The sequence below is a fragment of the Narcine bancroftii genome, chromosome 5 (assembly GCF_036971445.1).
Source record: "Narcine bancroftii isolate sNarBan1 chromosome 5, sNarBan1.hap1, whole genome shotgun sequence".
Lineage (NCBI taxonomy): Eukaryota > Metazoa > Chordata > Chondrichthyes > Torpediniformes > Narcinidae > Narcine > Narcine bancroftii.
The window spans coordinates 25216464-25237583 of record NC_091473.1 but is presented as its reverse complement, the minus strand read 5'-3'; the positions used below and the strand labels follow the sequence as shown (position 1 = coordinate 25237583).

The 21120-nt window shown below is 42.3% G+C and overlaps 1 protein-coding gene across 10 annotated transcripts in view; it reads right to left on the bottom strand.

Annotated features, from left to right (window-relative positions):
• The window catches only part of chl1b (cell adhesion molecule L1-like b), a 687190-nt gene that overhangs the window by 231825 nt on the left and 434245 nt on the right, over nt 1-21120 (bottom strand). For 9 of the 10 annotated variants that reach the window (XM_069936961.1, XM_069936960.1, XM_069936966.1 and 6 more), the window contains one exon: nt 15962-16184. In XM_069936961.1, the coding sequence (XP_069793062.1) occupies nt 15962-16184 (223 nt within the window). The remainder of the gene's footprint in view (nt 1-15961; nt 16185-21120) is intronic. The other variant, XM_069936963.1, reaches the window with a different exon arrangement.

Below are 21120 nucleotides of genomic sequence, written 5' to 3'. Positions count from 1 at the left end.
AACTTATACACACATTACATACACTGAGAATTAGAAGGGGGTTAAGTTAGGTTAGTTAAGTTAATAGTAATAAGTTAAAATGTGATTCTGTTTTCATGTTTAAAGATAATTGTGATGATGTAATCGGGGTGGGGTTGTATCATACTGACCACTTGCTATTGGCTATGGCTGTAGAGATACTCCACCCTACTGGAATAACAGATGGAGATACTTTCCCACTGGCCAATTTAGCGGTGGTTATAGTCTGTTAATAAAAGCCCTGTATTAGTACAACACTTGTCTGGTCCATGTCTATGCCATATCAACAATTAAAAGCAACTTTTGTTTAAGTAACCATTGTCTTGGTGAATATCTATTGTTGCTGGGTTTTGGGGCCCTCTGGGCTTTTAACAGTACAACATCTGACAGACAGCATGGGATTCGAACCACGGACCTGACTGCTGGCATTGTAAAGGTGTTATGCTAACTGCTATGCCAACTGTGTCACCCCTATTGTTGTTCCTCCAATTTGTGGTTGATCTCAATCTGGCTGGCTATAAGACCAAGGACAGACATGTCAGCAAGTGAATGGAATGAAGAATTGAAATTGGTGGCCACAAAGAGATACACGCTAATGCGGTGGTCAGAGCCAAAATGCTCAGATCTCCTAGTCTGCACCAAGTCCTCATCATGCCCTCTGACCTTCCCATTTCTGAGACTGAATGCCATCCTCAGTAGAGGCCTCATCTTCGTTCACATTCGTCCACACCTCAACGAGTTCCGTAAACACCATGATTCTGAACATGGTCTTCCTTTGGCTCCATCTCCATGCCTACTTCCACAACAGAGATTCTCCAACCTACACTGCAGTTCCCTTCTCCAGCTTTAAACCTTTTTCTGCTTCTGGGACACCCCTTTTTGGACTTCTGCCTGTTCTGGACCTTTATCTTTTCAACTGCTGCCGTGACATCAAGTGTATCAACTTCACCTTTCCCTTCACTAATTCCAATCTCATTCCCTCGGAACGCCTGGCCCTCCACTCGCTCTGCACTAATTTTGGCTGAAGTTGGTTTGTAACAGTATGTTCTACCCATGTCTTCATGGGTTTCCTCCAGGGGCTCTGGTTTCCTCCCACCGTTTAAAACGTATCAGGGGTTGTAGTGAAAGTGAGTGGCACGGGCTCATGGGTTGAAATGGCCTGTTACCATGCTGTAGGCCTAAAGTTAGAAATTTTAATTGAGAAAACTGGTTTCACCCAGAAATTTGAAGTTCTTCTGACCTCTCAATGGGGACTGGTTTGTTTCTCCTGGTTTCCCCTTCCTGAAGTCACATCAGTTCCTCAGTTTTGGTAATTTTGAGTGCAAGGTGGTTGTTGTGACACCACTCAACTAGTTCTCTTCCCATTAACACAGATTCTCCTGACCTGCTAAGTGTTTCTAGCAGTTCATATTTTTATTTCAAAATATATCGTGTGATGGAAATCAATTCGTCGAGGTAGAGAAGCTATCCTTGCTCGGATTCAAAAGTCCTCTTTGTAAGTGGATTCTGAACATCCCAGCAGAAAAACCACAGTCTGACTGGGTCAGCAGCAGAAAGTCAAGCATTGTCATGTTGAGCATAGGCAGACCAAACAGCTCTGCTCAGCCCGCTCCTATTCATGTTACTGACCCACGACTGCATCGCTAGATCCAGCTCCAACAGAATCATCAAGTTTGCAGATGACATGACATTAGTTGGCCTCATCAGCCACAACGATGAGTCGCACAACAGAGATGAAATGGAAAATCTTGTGATATGGTGCAAGAATAACAATCTGAGTCTCAATGTGGACAAGAAAAAGGAGATGATCGTGGACTTCAGGAGGACTAGGGACAATCACCTTCCACGTCACATAGTAAAGAGAGTTGAGAGCAGCAAGTTCCTTGGAGTACACTTAACAAGTGACCTATCCTGGACACACATCTCCCCACTTGTCTGGAAGGCACAACAGTGACTATACTTCGTGAGTAGACTGAAGTGAGCAAGGCTACTAGCCACCATCATGTCAAACCTCTACAGGAGCTCTATTGAGAGTATCCTGACTGGCTGCATCACAATGTGGTATGGTTGCTGTAGAAAAATGGATTGGAGGTCAATCCACAGGACCATAAGAGTGGCAGAGAGGATCAATGGAGTCTCCCTCCCCTCCATTCAGTTGTGTGAAGAGGGCGCACAAAATCATTAGGCTTTTTCAAACTGGTGTGTAACATGGGCTCTAACCATGCAAGTTGCATGGTTAACCCCATGTTACACGGCAGTTTGAAAGGGTCAAACCAGGTCAACCCCGTTGGAACCCGACTAGGTCCCTGATCTACCTCAGAGGTCATCAGGGAACCCAATTAAACTTACCTAGGTCTTGTCCATGGCCCATTTAAAAAAGAAAGTGACTGGGCAGTCAGCTTCGAAACAGTTCTTCCGGTGAGTGCGTGACATGTAATTAACAGCATAATTGCAGAGGCGGGATCCCCTTAAATTGCTGGGTTGCCATTTTAATGAGTAGATCCACCTGCAATTTGAAAGGTACTTCCAGCACCTTTGCTCCAGTAATCACAGGATCCAGGAGGGCTACCCAGGTGCTGCAATTTGAAAGGGGCGATTAAGGACCACTACCACCCTGCTTACAGCATATTTCAGCTATTCCCATTGGGAAAGAGATCCAGGCTGAGAAACAGCTTCTTTCCTGGGCAGTGAGAATGCTGAACAACCAAAGGAACTGCTTACACAATGTTTATGTATGTATCTTATCTATTTATTTATATGTACATTTGCCCTGTGCATATATTGTTTGTCTGTATGTCTGTAATATCTGGATGTATATGTATGCATATTTTGCATCAAGGACTGGAAAACACTGTTTTGTCGGATTGTACGTGTGGAATTGGATGATAATAAACTTGAACAGTTTTCAATTTATCCATAGTTAGGGTGAAGCTAAATGTAAACTTGAGGAACAACACATCATTTTTTTTCCCCCTGATTTTTATAATTTCAGTTAATCCCCACCCTAATCTAATTCCGTTGTTTTCATCTCAATCGCAAGTCTGGAGTCGTACAAGCAACAAGATCAGGGAAGCAAGAAAATGGAAGCAAAAAGGTAAAGCTCATAGGGAGATTCATATCTTCCCAGTACCTTGAGAAGCCTTCTATAAGCAATGCACCATTTCCAGTGCATTGGTCATGGGTAAAAGCCGTACAGGTTCAACCAGGGAGCTTTTCCTTCGTGATTATTGTCAATATGAGGATACTAGTGGTGTAATGCAAGCCCATAATGTTAGAGAGAAATAACACTTTATGTGCAGTCCATCAATTAGCACTCCCGTGGGCAGCCAACAACATGCAAAGCAAAGAAGAAAAGTCAATATTTCTTCAATCAGATTAAGCTTTCCTTCTTGTTTTAAGTTTGAATTGAAACAAAAGTGAATCCAAATTTACCTATGTACAATGATAAAACTATTAATCAACAATGGCTTCACGCACATCAAGAGAAAGCCATGAATTATTTTCATAATAAAGTAGATTAGTAAGCAGGGCCTGTTGAGACAAGCATTGAAAGTAGTGGTGGACACAATGCTAACCTTAATAAACGGCATGCAATGGATAATCTGTTCTTGACACTAATATCATAATTTCTTTGGATGGATGGGTTACAATTTTGCATTCATTTGAAAATTCCACTCAAAATAATCTCTTAATTATATCCTCATATCTAATTCAAAGCATAAAAATATACTTAAATCACTAATAGCTGCAGTGCATTGATCTTGGATTCCTACTCAAGAATTATTTCATGGGTTACAGCAAGATCATCAGTTAGTGCAAGATGTAAACTATTTATTTTCCTGGTTGTCCTGTAATTTGTTCTGAGCTTTTGCTTTCTCTCTGCTGACATCTGTTAAGGTCCTCTAGAGGTTTGTTTGAATAGGAGAAAGCAGCTTTATCCATGTATCTATTTTTAACTGTATAGATTTACCAATTTTCTCATTGCCATGAAGAAATTAATCTAGTAAAGTTGGGGTGTACTTATTCCAAGTACAGGGAAATCCCCATTATCCACCATTCAATCAACTGGAAATTCAAACAACTGGCAAAAATACAATGAAATAAATAAATAATGTTTAAAAAGTGAATAAATAAAGTTTTCAACCAAAGCTGAAATAAAAGTTTAAATTTATAAAGTAAATGTTCTCCGAAGCAAGGCATAACCCCATGGTGAAGATGGGAGCAAGCATTCAGCCAATGGAGTGCCCCGGTTGTACCCTATCCACAGCAGCTATTACGGTGCCCCAGATGAAGAGCCAGCTGATACCGCTGGAGTTACTCTCCCAAAGTATCTCCCTATCCCTGCCTGGTGAGAGTCTTTATCTTTATTAGTGTATTATTTATCTGTAAACTTGGGGGATGGTGGGTTAATTTTGATGGCAGCACAGTTAGAGCAATGGGCAGCGCAACACAGTTACAGTGCTCATGAATGGGGTTCGAACTTTAGGGAAGGTGCACTGAGGGCCTGACCAGGACACTGGTGTGGAGGTGAGTTGGGTTACATCGAGGGTGTGACCGGGACCCCAGAATGAAGAGCAGGTCGATGCTGTTCGCAGCTGGGGTGACTCTCCCAAAGTGTCTCCCTATCCCTGCTTAGTAACAGTCCATATATTTATTAGTATTAGGTATATTAGTGGAGTGAACTGGGATTCACTGGTAGTGTATTATGCTGATGGCTGGAACCCTGGTTTCCCGCCTAAACACAACCCTTCCGAAGACTCCTATGAAACCCTATCCATAGTTATAAGCTAATAAAAGTGTTTGTTCTCCCTCCAGTCGTGAGAGCTTTTATTTGTGCTACAATATTCTTAGTTTATTCCCTAAACGATGGAAATGCTACTCAAGCCAGGCATGCTGCTGATAGACCCTCAGTCCCCAACGCGGCTGAGGAGTTCACATACTGGCTAGACTGCTTCCAGGCCTACCTGAACGCGACCAGAGACATCTTACACATTGATGAACTCAGGAGGTCCGCACTCGTTTCCAGGGTAGGAACAAAAGAGTATGCAGTCATCAGGCAATGCACTACATATGATGCTGCCATTGAGGGATTGAAAGCTCGGAACCTGAAGTCACAAAACGAGGTCCTAGCACAAGGCATCGACTCCCTCTGAGTTGCCAATGACCAGGAGAGACCATTGATGACTACCTGCTGGATCTGTGGATGCTTGCCAAGAAGTGCAGGTACGAAGTGGCTATGGGCTGCATTCGTGAGGAAGAACAGATCCAGGACACTAGTCACAGGAGTCTGCTCGATGCAGCGACTGCTCGAGTCAGGAAAGAAGGACCTGGTTAGCCACGTTGAGCTGACCAAATTGCTGGAACAGGCCAAGCTTGAGAATGACGACCTCGAAGCCAGCGAGTTTGCTCACCCAGGTGACCCCTTCCAAGGACCAGCTGCTCCCGCTACCCCAGCCCTAACGGCTGCTGCTTCCTGTGTTAGCGAGTGCTTTTTCTGCGACAAGGGCCCGCATCCCCAATCTCATTGCCGGGTGAAAGACTCAGTGTGTTCCAGCTCTGGCAAAAAAAGGGCACTGAGCGAGGGCTTTCCATGTGAGGGAAGCCCGGGGAAGTCCACGGTTTGCACCACTCCTGGATCAGATTCCAGCCCCAAGCCGTCTACCCTGAATTCAACCGAGCTCACTTGCTGTGCTACACACCAACGGAGGGTGGCAGAGAGGAAATAGTGCAAAATGGCTCGGTGGCCATCTTATTGCAACTCAAATTCAAACTCGGCGCCATCATCGTCAGAGAAGGAAGGAGGGCGGCTCACAAGGCCAACACCATCTTTCCCACCCATGGCAACCCAGGACAGTGGGAACCACTCAAGTGAGGAGTAAGGAATCTCCGGGGACCTAGTCTTGATGGTCCTAGATCAGGACAGACCTCACCAGCTCAGCAACTCCACAGTGACTGTGAAGGTAAATGGACATTCCATTAAATGCCTGATCGACACAGGCTCTACTGAAAGCTTCATAGACTCACAGATTGTGCAAGAGTACAACCTAAAGATGCATCCTTCGTTGAGTCTCATACGCATTCTATGCTTGTTCAACAACATTGTATAATACATCTGCCATTTGAAGGGGGAGAATTCTGTAAATTTCCCCTGTATATATACTTGATGAATTGTGTGCTCAGGTGTTGTTGGGTCTGGACTTCCTGTGTCTCTTCAAAAGCGTGACCTTGGAATATTCTGATCCCCTGCCTCCGTAACGGTTCGGAATGGAGAGCCCCAAAAATCATAACCCACATCCAATCTCTCCACCCTGAATATCAACTCCCCAACTCTCTTCCCGAATCTGTTCTCGAACCTATTGCTACCAAGAGCAGGAGGTACTGCACAGCATACTGAGATTTTATAAAGTCTGAGACACAACATCTGTTTGACGAAGGTATGATCAAATCTAGCACCAGCCCGTGGAGAGTGCAAGTGGAAGTGGTAATAGGGGAAAACAAGTCCAGGCTAATGAATGACTATAGCAAAATGATTAATCAGTACCCACTCCTGGATGCATACCCCCTCCCTTGAATTTCGGATCTGGTGAATGATATTGCGCAGTATCGGGTCTATTCGACCATTGACTTGAAAGCTGCTTATCACCAGCTGGCAATCCGTTCGGAGGACCGTCCATATACGCATTTGAGGCTAATGATCACCTCTATCAATTCCGGAGGGTCCCTTTCGGTATCACTAACATGGTTTCTATCTTCCAGAGGCAGATGGACAAAATGGTGGACAAGTTAGGGTTGAAGGCTACCTTCCCCTATCTTGATAATGTCATCATCTGCGGCCACACCTTGGAACACCATGACGCCAACCTCCAGAACTTTCACCATGCGGCAAAAGCCCTGAACCTCACTTATACCTCTGACAAGTGCATGTTCAGGACTAAACATCTGGCTATCCTTGGCTACGTGGTGGAGAATGACATCATTGGCTCTGACCCTAATAGGGTGCACTCCCTGTTAGAGCTCCCCGTTCCCAGGACCACAAAGGTTTTGAGGAGATGCCTGGGGCTTTTCTCATATTATGCTCAGTGGATCCCTCAATACGCTGATAAGGCTCGCCCTCTCTTAAAAGCCACTAATTTCCTCCACTTGCCTGAAACTCAAATGGCTTTTAACTACCTCCAGAACCACAATGTGAAAGCCGACATGCATGCAGTGAATGAGAATGTACCTTTCCATGTGGAAAGTGACACTTGAGACATGGCCCTGGCCACTACCCTCAACCAGGCAGGCAGGCTGGATGCATTTTTTTCTCAGACATTACAAGACTACCATGCTAATTTTCTTCAGAAGTAAATCACAAAATTCTGTGGACACTGTTGTTGAAGTAAAATCACAAATGCTGGAGAAACTCAGAACGTCAAACAGTGTCCTTTATGACGTTTTGGGCTTGAATCCTTCTTCAAAGTATGGGGCCCCAGACTGTGCACCCACACCTCCTCCCTCAGCATGGTCCGGGGCTCCAAAAAGGCTTTTCATGTGAAGCAACACTTCACTTGTATATCCAGAGGACTTATTTACTGCATCTGGTGCATACTTTATGGCATTCTCTATATCGGAGACACCGGTTGCAGACTGGGAGATCGCTTCGTTCAGCACCTCCTCTCCATCCGCAACCACAGCGACCTCTCAATGGCCAACCATTTCAATTCTGGGACATGCTCCCACGCTCACATGTCTGTCCATGGCCTTATGTACTCTCCCACCCTGACCAACTGCAGATTGGGGACAACACCTTATTTTCTGTCTGGACACCCTCCAGCCAGATGGCATGAACATTGACTTCACTGCTTTCCATTAAACCTGCTTGCCTTTTCTTCCCCCTCCCCCATTTCCCGCCTTTCCAGTTTTTTTCCACCTACACAGCCCTGCTTTTCCCCCATCCCCCTCAGTGCTGCTGTCCCCTCCCTCCCTCTTCCACCTATCATCTCCTGACCTGTCACTCCCCCTTCTCCCTCCCTTTCTTTTTTTCTGATGCTCACCGGCATTTTCTCGTACTTTGATGAACGGTTCAAGCCTGATATGCCAGTTCCGTATCTCTGCCTTTGCTACATAAAGGACACTGTTTGACCTGCTGAGTCTCTCCAGCATTTTATGTTTTTACTGATTTTTTTTTTCAAATTATTTTCCATTCTGCACTGTCTTTTGTCTTTTAAATGGTGTATTCTTAATGCAGGTGTATTGGTTCAGCATTATAAGAGTGGGTCTCAGTCAACCGTGTGACAGAATATGTTGTATTTGATATTGTATATAGATATGCTTTAAGGAGATAAATTGGGACAGGTTTGTTAGTTTCGATCACCTACAAGCACTTCAAAATAGATCTTATTTAAAATACTGAAGCATTGCTCAAGCCAGACAGTCCAGCACCAAGAGCATTTGTAGAAACTTTGAAGAGTGCCCAAAGGACTTCACTAATGGATTGTTGTTTTGAAAAGCAACAGATGAAAGAACTCGGAGCATTAGGTTCAGAGCTGTAGGCTGTCTGAGTGCTGCTTGCTGTACTGGGGAGACATGTGGTTTTGCAAGCAGAGAGAGTCAAACAGGTTTTTCTCTGAGAGAGAGAGAGAGAATTCAGTTCTGCAGTTTTTTTAAAGTTCAGCAGCAGCAGCTGGGACTGGAACAGGACAAGCTGGCAAACGTGAAAAAACCCCATTTTGAAGACAGGTTGTGAATGCTTAGTTCAATCTGGTCAAAGCCCTTGTTGTCCATACAAGAGGAGAGGACTGCCTGCCTAATGTTTCACTTGAAATAAGGGATATAAAAAGGAACTCTGTGGTGACCTGAAAGAAGAAGTTATCATGTGGAAAACCCTGATGGAGCAAGTTTCTTCAGCAAGACATTGATGTGGCTGATTAAAAGGAATCAGTTTGTGTTCAGCAAACAACAAATCTCTCTATGAAAACTGACATGAACCTTCCTGAGCAGTAATCATTTACCTTTCAAGCACCAAAGCCTGGTGAACTTCATAAATGTTAAATTCTGTGCACAGAATAAGAATTGTTTGCAACCAGTGAAGAATGAGAAGTGGGATTGAACTGTGGACCAAATAACTTTTCTTAAATTTACATTTACACAATTACATACACATCCGCTTAGAATTAGAAGGGGGTTATGTTAGATTAAGTTAATAGTGATAAGATAAAGTTTGATCCTGTTTTCATTTTTAGAGATAATTAAAAGCAACTTTTGTTTAAGTAACCATTTGTCTTGGTGAATATCTATTGCTGCTGTGTTTTGGGAATCTTTGGGCTCGTAACAACTGGAAAATTAGTATTTCCAGCATCTACGGTCCCCATAAGTGCAGGATAATGGGGACTTTACTTACATTCTTTCTTTACAACAATGATATTCCAAATAAGGTCTCATCTGTTATCTTCACCAATGTGGTTCATTTTCTTTTTTTGGCAACATAATTATATTTATTTTTAGTCAAAAGATACCAGACCTGTAGGCCCATTGTGTGTAATTGGACAGCATGGGCTCGTGGGCCTGTTACCATGCTGCATGTCTATATTTAAATTTATAAATCTCCAAATGAAAAGTTAAATTAAACATTATTGATATTTCCTTCTGATTAGAGCAGTTAACATCCCAAAACAAAATTTGACCAATAAGACACAGAGAAACTGTATCCTCTGTTGGAGGGGATGAGAAGCTTAAAATAATAGCCTTACTATTGAGGAGTGAAATTAGGGAGTTCATTTAAATATAATTGGCTTCAGACCCGGAACTCATTGAAAATAATCCATAATATCAATTGAACTTTCAAGACAAGTGTTTATATATGGATAAGAGAACAAGAAGCATGAGGAATGGCCTTTCAGGAGTATTCAGAGGGATTTAAAAAAAATAATGATGCTTAGAAAATTGAACTCACTGCATTTTTGGAATACACAGATGATGTGCTTTGTGACTTAAGGACCTCTAAAAATCCAAATATAGCATATCCACTGGTTCTCCCTGATCAATTTGACCAGCTGCATCCTCAAAATACTTCAAGGGATTTGTCAAATGCAATCTGTGTTCCATAAATCCATTATGACTTTTTCAAGCCACTTGATTTAAAAATAATTGTTTTATCACATTGTGGAATTTAGTAGTTGCCCTATTATTCATGTCAGGATAACCCAGACTGTTGTTCCATGTCTTCTCTTTCTATCCTTCTATCCTTTTTTTTTAATGGAAAAATGTGAGGATTTATTCCATACCTGCTAATATGCAAGAACTATCTCTTCATCTATGAAGCTTGCAGGTGACTGCAATCGCAGACACTGTTTTCACAGTTGCTTTGTTTAATACTCTGAATGCAGAGTGGATGGACTGATGGGCTTCGAATGCAATTCGATCTCCAGCAGTATTATTTAAAACAGAATTTTCCTTTTATTCTTCCTTTTCATTGGAGTCTTTTTCCCCTTCCATTTTTTTGCAAGTTATTTACATTCTCTTCAATGAAAGTAGAACAAAAGTACAGCATTTGACTTAATTGCTCTGCCTTTTTTTTGTACCTCATTATAAATTTTTCTATTTCTCATTGTATGGAACCTACATTTGTCTTCACGAATTATAAAATCAATGGCTAAAAATGAAATAATTTGAAGGAATTATCAAAGGAAAATTTACTTCAGGAATATGAATGAACTGGACTGAATGAGCTTGTAAATGGCAATTATGGAAGGATGAGGAATACCAACAGAACAATGGACAGACGACATTTCACTTGAATGTACCTTGTGGCTTAATGGATTTAATGTATCGTATATGTTGAACGTTGAGTGGGTGGAGAGGGGTGGGGGGGGATTGAAGGAGGGAGGGAAGGGAGGGGGGAAAAGGGGAGAAAATGACACTGTGTATATTCAAGAGGGAAATGTTTGTGTGTATTTTGGTCAGTATGGTTCATAGTGTGAAAAATAAAACATTTAAAAATAAAAAAAAAGTCTTAAGGATGCCCAGCGGAGCAACAAAGGTTTTTGCTATGCTATTTCCTGCATTTTCTAAACATTTTGTACATCAACCCGCAGCACATGATAAAGCCCTTAATCTATTCCATTGCAAGAAATGCTCAAAATATTTATACCCTATTTCATTTGCCTTTCACCATCCTGTTTCATGTAATAATGCAATTACAGAGGTGAAAATCAATCTTAGCAATTGATTCCAATCAATAAGTCCTTATAAACTAAGAAAAAACATAACATAATATTATTTGGAAATAACATTTCCAAAGTCACATTATTTCTCAGGTTTTACTTTTAGTATATCCAACATTATTTCCTCAATTGTTACTTTCAGAAAAAAAAAACTAATTTACTTCTTAATGGTTCAATACTAACTGTTTCTGCTTCTATCTTAGAAGCCTGCTCAGTTGACCACCGATTTGTTTACTGCAAAGTTTGACAAATACTAAGTTATTACATTTAATACTTCTCTAAAAATATTGTACAGAGTTCCAAAGTGATACATAGAAACAGGGCCTAGATCCGCCATATCTTTGGTGACCCCCTTTGCCCATCTGCACGAATTCCATTTGCCTATATTAGTATGGTATACATCGATATCTTCCTTGAATGTCTGTCCACATGCCTCTTAAACATTGTGCTTGTGTCTAGTTCCATCACACCCCTTGCCAGCCTGTTCCAGATTTCAACCACTCTGTGTAAAAAAAAATGGGGTTACCTCCAATATCCCCTTTAAAACTCCTCCTTCTCACCTTAAAGCTGGACTCTATTCATTTGATACCCCAACTATGGGGAAAAAAATTTGACTCTCTTTGCCTTTCACAATCTTATCTAATTCTGTTAGGCCATCACTTGGTCTTCTTTGTCCAGGATAAATAAGACCAGCACATTCTATTCCTCTATGTGACTGAAGTCCTCTGATCTCGGCAACAGTTACGGTGAATCTGTTCTGCACTCCCATCAGCAAAATCACACAACTTTCTAAAACTGTGGCAACTAGAACTGTACACAGTACTCTAAATGCAGCCTAACCAATGTTTTGTAAAGCTTCAACATAATGCTCTAACACTTATTCTATACCCCACCCTATGAAAGGAAGCATACCTTCTTCACCACCCCTCACTTGGTCTCTTTGTTCATGCATTAGGTCCATTTGTTCTCTTAGTTTATCAACATTCTTTCATGCCCCAACATTCACTTGCCAAGTCCTACCCTAATTTACATCCCAAAATGCATCACTTGTAGTTTGGTCTTTCCAAAGAAGCTAACAGTTCCAAATAGTTCTGATATTTGCCGGAGAGAATGTATGTGATGTTACTCACTACAAATGAATTCAGCACACAACAGGCTATGGATTTTCCCCGTGGATTTTGAAATGTTGTTGTTAATATATTATGCTATTGTGCAGGAGCAGCAGATTTTTCTTAGAATCTGAATGAATCTAACAGCAACATTTCAGTTATATTGCTGCAATTTCTCCTCAGTTTTTTTGTTGTTGCGTATTAAATGCAAACCATAAACTCTGCAAGACAGATCAAACCTCATTTATGTTTTTCTCAGACAAAGGTTTTTTTTTCATTTTGGAAAGAAGCTGCAAGGAGACATCACTGTGTAAATTTGGATCTGGTATATATGGAGAGAACAATTCTGAAGAAATTGTATCAACAAGTCACATACAAATTCCATACATCAATGTATGAGTTAACATTTTCTGCAATTGATTCTTGCCTTTTCTTGCTGTGATGTCAAGAGGATGGTGGAATATCGATAAAAATAAGCTAATGGCCACTTCTCGTTTTAACGAGGGTAGGATGGGAGTAAGTGATCAATATGCCTCTGGGATGATGGGTTAGTTCCCAAAATATTTTTCCAATTCAACTTTTTTTCCTTTCAGTGATAATGCCTGAACACCAGTATTCCTGATCCATTTCTGTTTTGATGGCAGGATCTATCAGACCATTGCTTGTGGGCCTGAAGCTGTATGGGTTCTTTCCTCATCTACCAGCAGTTGCCCAACATATTCAGTTTGTCAAGCTTAACTCCATAGGCAGTCACTCATAAATTGCCCGTCCTTCCAGTGAGGCCAGACAATCACAACTCATCCCAATGCTAATTTCCACAATCTGATTACATCTCCTTTCTAGAGATGGATATTGTTGGGGCATAGCTGGAAAAGTGTTCAGTTTGGATGATCCAGAAGTACTGTAAATGCCAGCATAGAAGACAGTCCTTGAACTTTAAAAATGTCACCCCAAAACCAGAGGTCATCTTATATATTAAGTATAAAATCCAAACCTTAACAGTGAAGTCTCAACACTTCCCTGCACCAAGTATAAAATCTGAACCATAACAACGAAGTCTCAGAGCTCTCCATGGGGTCCATCTGCCCAGTCTAACTGCCATCGGCAGGCTTTAAACGGCCTGTTGAAGGAGCTGATAGTGGTTTATTTTAAAATATGTCAATAAAATTTAAACCTTAACTAGGTAATTTGCTTTTAAAATATTATGAATTAGTGTATTAAATGTGCCCATCAGCATCAGCCCACTGATCAGCATTAAGTGCCAGATGTGGATAGTTTTATACAGTGAGTATAGCTCAAAACCTACAATTTAGATGGAAATTCAAGGGGTCATCTTAAAGAATCATCTATACGCTGACATATATGGTAATCATTGTGTGGCTGATACATGACAGAACTCTTCCACTTTTCCTTACCACCCTCCCATTCTCAACCTCCTCCTTGACTCATCTGCATGGATGTCACTGTGACCAAAGTCTAACCAGATTCTGGCTGTGGTTGAGAAGCACATTGGAAAAGTTTTGCAATAAGCACAACTGCTCATGTAGCAGCACCAGAGGGAAATAAAAGCAGAAAATGCTGCAAAAACTCACCCAGTCAAGTATTGTCTGTGGTAGTGGAAACCAGTGGCCCTTCCTTACCTGTTATTCATTCTCCCAAGTTTCCTCCCACATTTTTCCTACCTTGCTGTTACTGTAAGACTCTGATGTTTTAGAAGCAGGAAAGGGAATGATTTGAGATTCATATGATGCACACTTGATCTTTGATGTGGAATGTACTGTGGAAAACTGTTCCACTTGATACTTACCTTTGGGTTGTGCATAAAGTAGGTAAGACTTTATGTATGGCCAATCCTTTGTTTCCAAGATGTTGATTAAGAGACAACAACATCATGTAGGATTGGAGTTGCATGTCAGCTAAGTGTTTATGTGTACATGATAAATGGATTCAGATTTTCATTACTACCTAGCAGTTTTCCTTGTCTTGTTCTTTTGCCAGCCTTTCCAGATTATTGAAAGTTGCAGAACTTTCCTTTGATGTGATTGTAGAGCGCGTCGAAAGAACCAAAGACTTGTTGATCCAAACCAAGGGTTTTCTTAACTAAAAATGTTTGAAGGGATGGAGCGTATGCTACGGCTGGAAAGCCTCGACCTCGACCCACAGTCAGCTACAGCCTCAAATGACTTTAAGCACTGGGTGAGATGCTTCAAAACATGCTTACAGCTCTCTGACCCTGCCATGATCGACTACTAATATTGATGACTATGGTGTCCCCGAAAGTCTACCAGAGTGTCCAAGACGCGACCACTTATGCCACAGCCATGAAGGTGCTGAAAGGGCTCTACGAGGGATTGGTGAACAGGATCTATGCTTGGTACAAACTTGTAACAAGGAGGCAACAGCCCGGTGAGTCCTGTAGAGCTTATATTCAGGCACTAAGGACAATGGGCAGGGACTGTGTCTGCACAGACAGATCTCATTCGGGATGCCTATGTGGCCAGGATTCGATCGAATGAGGTGAGGCAGCGCCTGCTAGAGCACGGGGGAGAAAACCTAGAGGACATGATCTGGATCGCAGAGACGATGGAGGCTGCGGTCTTAAGTATGGACATGTACTCTCGGGGCTGGACGTCACACTCTGATGTGAGTAGGATGTCCTTCCTCTATCCTACTACCCCCTGGCACACCGACGGCATGTCGGCTGCCGCTACTTTGCCCGATGCAACCCCAAAGTGTTATTTCTGTGGGAGGAACTAGCACAGCAGGTCCCAGTGCCTGGCCAGAAAAGCCAGGTGCCAGAAGTGCCTTAAAAACGGAGTCTGTCGCTCCAGAATGGCCACCATTAAACATTGCCTCATGTGAAGCCCAATTGCCACCCTCCCATTCAAACACTTCTTCCTCAGAGCTCTTGTCCAATGAGACATCATAGGACAGACTCCGAGCGCAGAAGGTACAACTCACCCTTGCCACAATGACGTTCACCCTACCTCATGAAGCAATGTCCGACCAGTTCCCAGCCCCGACCTCAACGACCAGGGACCCGCCGCCGCCATCACCGGTGAGCCAGCCGACGCCATCACCGCCACCGCTGCCACTGCTGTCCAGGGACCCGCCGCCCGACTGACCGCAAGGGGTGAATGTGATCGTTCAGATTCTATCACCATTGTGATTGGCTGAGAGCGTAGCCACACCTACTGGCAGGTCTTAAGGGATTGGTCCTAGCCAGACCAGGTCATTCTGGACTGGTCGTCCTACTTGTGATATGCTCCAGTCTTCTAGTTAATAAAATTGTAGGGCGCGTCGAAAGACTTGTTGTATCCAAACCAAGGCTTTTATTAACTAGAAGACTGGAGCGTATCACAAGTAGGTCGACCAGTCCAGAATGACCTGGTCTGGCTTGGGGCAACCCTTTAAGGCCTGCCAGTAGGCATGGCTACGCTCTCAGCCAATCACAGTCTTCCTACACTACAATCTGTACATATACACATTGGTGATAGAATCTGTACTATCACAGGGATATGAAGTCACAACCATGAAATCACTAAAACACTGCATTTTATATGTAATACACTTTTACATGTAAAACACAAATATAGAAATGTTTTAAAGGAAAACTGAGGTAAAAATACTCACTACCCTCTCCTGAAAATCCTGTTACAATCTTTGGATCGGGACCTGGTCCAATATCATTCAAGGCTTGTACTTTGATGTCGTAAGGTACAAATGTTGGAGTATTCTCAACAAAGTGGTAATGTTTGCTGCCTGTGTGCTCATGCCATTTTGTGTCAACTCCTTGTTGTCTCCAACTAACTTTGTACTTCAATCCTTGTCCATTCCAGTCAATGCGTTTCAGTGGCTGTAAAATATGTATAGAAAATATTAGTGATTTATGAAAGAGTTTCATCAACCAAAAAAAAAGGCTTATTTCAAAGTCAAAGTTGTTCTCAGCCTCAATCCTTTTACAGAAATCAAATTCAGCATAAAAAGGATTTTTTTTTGGAAATAATGGAAGTATGCTTGCAAAATAAAGAGAAGTCAGTATCCTGGTCAGATCAGATTTTGTAAAGGGGTCAAATAACCTGAGGAGCATAGAAGCAGCTGAACTGTCGATATTATGCAAGGACTGAAATGCTTTCAGCAAACACAAGCATCAATCTCAGAGAACACGTGTTTGAGCCAACAAACCCAACAACTGATTCAAGTTTGATGGCCAAAGAATGATCACGTTATTGTCAGAAAATCTCTTCTCAAGTTAGTGATTTGATAAATTTTCACTATTTAACTGTTGGGCACTGTCGGTAGCCCCAATAGAGGACTGAGGGGAACGATAGGCTTTATTGAGCTGGAAACTGCTGGCCTGGGTCCAGGCTTGGAAAATGAGTGGGAAGGAGAGGGGACTTGACCTTTATGGCCTGGGGTCACATGGGCTGGACTAAGGGAGGAGCTAAGGTAGGGAGGAGCTAAGGTAGGGAGACACACGGAGGGCGCACCAGCCAGTGTATACGATCATATCACCACAGTAACAAAGTAAGGAATTGAGAATATAAAGTAGGGTGGTACATGCACCACTTGAACAATTTCAACTTCAATCATATAGGGTCTAATTGTGCGGGCTGTCAAAGTTGGTTCTGACAGGAGCTTCGGGCACTCAACCACTGAGTCTTAAGTTAATCACAGATTGGCGAGCATGACTGTGGTTCTGAGACTTGGAAGGGCAAGTCTGTCAATCAATCCCTTACTCAACAGAGGTGGCCAGATCGCCTGAGTTTCTTAGCAAAAAAACTTGGCCACCCTTGGCAATAGCAATAGCAAAAGTAAATTACTTTGTTTGAAATATTTTGCTTTATAAGATACCATAAGTAGTCTGATTGGCCCTTTGAGACCATGCCACCATTCCACCATGAGTTGATCTGATCCATTCTCCCACTCAGCCCACTCCTCTGCCTTCTCCTCATAATCTTTGACACCCTGGCTATTCAAATATATATCAATCTCTGTCTTATATACACTCAATGACCTGGCCTCCACAGCTGCTGGTGGAAGCAAATTCAAGATGTCCACCACCCTCTGGCTCAAGAAATTTCACTGCACCTCTGTTTTAAATAGGTGCCCTTCAATCCCGAAGTTGTCCCCTCGCGTCCTAGATGCCTTTGCCACATCTTCTCTGCTTCTGTGAGGTCCCCCCTCATTCTTTTGAACTCCCAAGGAGCTTCAGTATCCTGTTTTAGTATATTTTCAACATAATCCAAACAACTGCAATCTCATTTTCCAGCCATGTCTATGTTGATATCTGAATGAGCTTTCTCATATAACAATGAACGATTACAGCACGGAAACAGGCCATTAATTTTGTGCCTTTTGTCCTTAACCAACAACGAAAATTGGAGGAATGAGATGCTGAAAGAGCCAATGAAAAAAGACATATTATTGCAGCTAAAGCCTCAAATTTCCAAAGGATAAATTGATTGTCTAATGCTACAAAATTGAAGAAGATTGTATATTTTTTATGTCACAAGCAGACTTCCTTATTTTTGGAAATGTATGAGAGATTCCAAATGCAAAGAATAAATTAATTCTAAATGCTGGAATAACTGTGAAGTTCTTGTTAAACAGAACCCAACTGGTGGAGAGAAAATGTAATATTTGGAAACTAGAGCAATGTTGATGCAGAGTTGCATTCTGCCAAATTAATTACTCATTACTTTGTCTAAACCTCATTTTTCAATCTTTAATGGTGTTAACAACATACATGTTAACACCAAACAGTTTCTGATAATGAATCTCTGGTTTCATTTCATCTTTGATGATTCTGGGAAGTGGAAGCTAATTACACCACACTGTGGCACAGGGCGACACAGCGATGATTTATTTGGCTCAGACAAATATCATTGGTTTGGTTTCCTGTGAAAATCAATCTGTGACAAATGGGGAAAATCTGAAATAAAAACAGAAAATACTGGAATCACTCAAAACTTCTGGAGGTGGCTGTGGAAACAGAAATAGAGTTAACATTCCAGGTCTGGGGGCGGCACGGTTGGCGTAGCTGTTAGTGCAACACCCTTACAGCGCTTGTGATCAGGACCAGGATTCAAATCCCGCGCTGTCTGTAAAGAGTTTGTACATTCTCCCCATGTCTGCATGGATTTTCCCCCAGGGGCTCCGGTTTTCTCCCACCATTCGAGATGTACCAGGGTGTATGTTAATTGGTTATAAATTGGGCAGCACTGACTCGTGGGCCAAACGACCTGTTACTGTGCTGTATATCTAAATTTTAAAAAATATATAAAAATAAAATTAAAAACCCAACAGAAAACAAGTGAGTTTTGATGTTACAGAGAGTAGGGGAGGAATAGTTTTATGTTCAAAATCTAGTCAATTTATAAATGTTTATGAACAGGGGTAGATGAGAGTTCAGAACCAACCTATTTAAGAGGATGGTGACATGGTATATGATATTCTGAAAGCGTATTATCCTATGAACTGAATTCCCTTGCTTTGAAGGTTAGTACAATTTATATTTTCTTTGGGCTGTCTGTACAAATCATCACCATTATTTTTTGTGGTCACTTACTAAACTCACCTCCTTTGCCTCACTACCTTTGGAAGACAAGAAAACAACCAAGTAAAGAAGGTGCCTTGCATTGACAACTCAAGTCATGTCCTCTGGTATCAAAGGTCTTGAGCCTGTCCTCAGCAACAAGTGCATTAGCAGGTGAGAACTATCAGTGGAGATGCTTCTGCCAGAAGGCAGGAAAAAGTTTAACTGTTTCATGGAGAGCAATGTCTCCAAGAGGGTAATGGAATCCATCTGAATTTCAAGTAATTGACTCCTTGGACTCACTGGGTTTCATTCCTATCGATGAAGATTATAATAAAGGCAGTGTAGGTGAAGACTTGGATGGCAGAGAGCAGCAAAATGGCTTAAAAGTTGAACTGCTGTCTCACCGCTCCAAAGACCCAGATTCAATTCTGACTTCGGGTGCTGTCTGCGTGGAGATTACACGTTCTCTCTGTGACCCTGTGGGTCATCCAAAATTTTGCTAGGTTGCACAAAAGGTCATTGACCCAGAACCTTGACTGTTTGTGTCCCAAAGATGCAGGCCACCATGCAGTTTCTACTGGTACCTCACAGTTTGTGGTTGATTGCACCACCAGAGAAGTCACCCATCTTCTATTCATGAGATATGCCTTTGTCCATGCTTTTTTCAGCTCAGGGGATGAGACAGAGCAGAAAAGGGGATTATTATTATAACACAGACTACCAAGTAGAGGAACTCAAATGATGAGATGCAGGGTCATCATGTGCCAGGAGCTAATGCATAGTGCTCTGTCAACCAGGATCTGGGGCATATAAAAACTCCACTGCAAGTGAGTTACATTGATCAAAGCTCTAGATGTCTGCCAGTGAGTTGAGGTGCACCCTCCCTCCCATCTCCTCCCTGCCATTGTATTGTAATGAACAATTCCTCACTCTCTCTCCATGCAAGCCTGGGTAAACATCTCCCACCTTTCCCACCCAACCACCTCCTTGACTTTGTGTCAATACCACTTCCCTCCTCTCCCTGTGTCTCAATGAATATTTCCTCCTTTCCCTTCTCCCATCTCCTTCCTGTGACCCAAGGAGAACATTTTCTCTCTTCTCAATGAACCTGAGTGACAAATCCCTCCTCTATCCCCCATGTCTGAGTGAACACTTCCTCCTTCCCATTTCCCCATCTTCTCTCTGCAACCCAAGGAGAATACTCTCTTCCTTTCCCCACTGTGACTCTGAGTAAACACTCCTTCCTCTCTCCCCTATGTCTGAATGAACATTTACTCCTTCCCCCATGCTGCCCATGCTGCCCCTACTACTGTCGGTGGGCATGGGTGAACCTTTCCATCTCTCTTCTCTCCTTTCCTACCTGTGACTCTGGGTGACCATTCCCTACCCTCTCCTTCCTGTGGCCAGAGGGGTACACTCTCTCCCTCTCCTCCCTGTGACCACTCCCTCACCTCTCTTTCCTGTGACCTGGGTGGTCGCTATCTGCCCTCTCACTGGCATGGATGTTGGATACACATTCTGTGTCCTCTCCTTTCTGGCATGGATGCTGGATTCATGTTTCCTGCCCTCTCCTCCCTGAGAATGAACAATGGATACACATTCCCTCTCCTCCCTGGTATGGACACTGGATACACATTCCCTCCCCTCTCCTCCCTGGGAATAAACACTGGATACACATTCCATGCCCTCTCCTTCAGGCCAGAGAGCTAATTACAACATCTTGACCAGACCATCAATTTGGAAACCACTGTGTTTGTGCCACACTATGTTCTTTAAATCAGCCAAATAAGGAATTTTAGGCCAAGAAATCATTCAGCAAATTTTTCTAATGCATCTCAGGCAACAAAAGTTCCATTCAGGATGATTAAACCTTGATACAGCACAAAGGTTAGGCAAACTCCTACCATCTGGACAACAGAGGAGGTAATATGACAGTTGAAGTTCTCTTGATGACAGCATAAAATCACATCATAGAAAGACATTTCACATTTACATCTCAAAATTAGTAAAAACTTTGACCTAAGTAACCAGCTGAGTGGAAAATATACAATATAATTTCAGTAGAGATTCACATGAAGTAGAGAGTAGGAGGTCAACTCAAAAGGAAAAAATGCATAAGAATCACAAGGTATTGTCCAAGCTAAATACTTCCTGTAGTATCTCACTAGATTTGAAAATTTTGAACGAATCTGCCCTTAGGCCTCTAATAGTTTCCTTTGAGATAGTAAGCACTAAAAGCTTAATTTTCGTT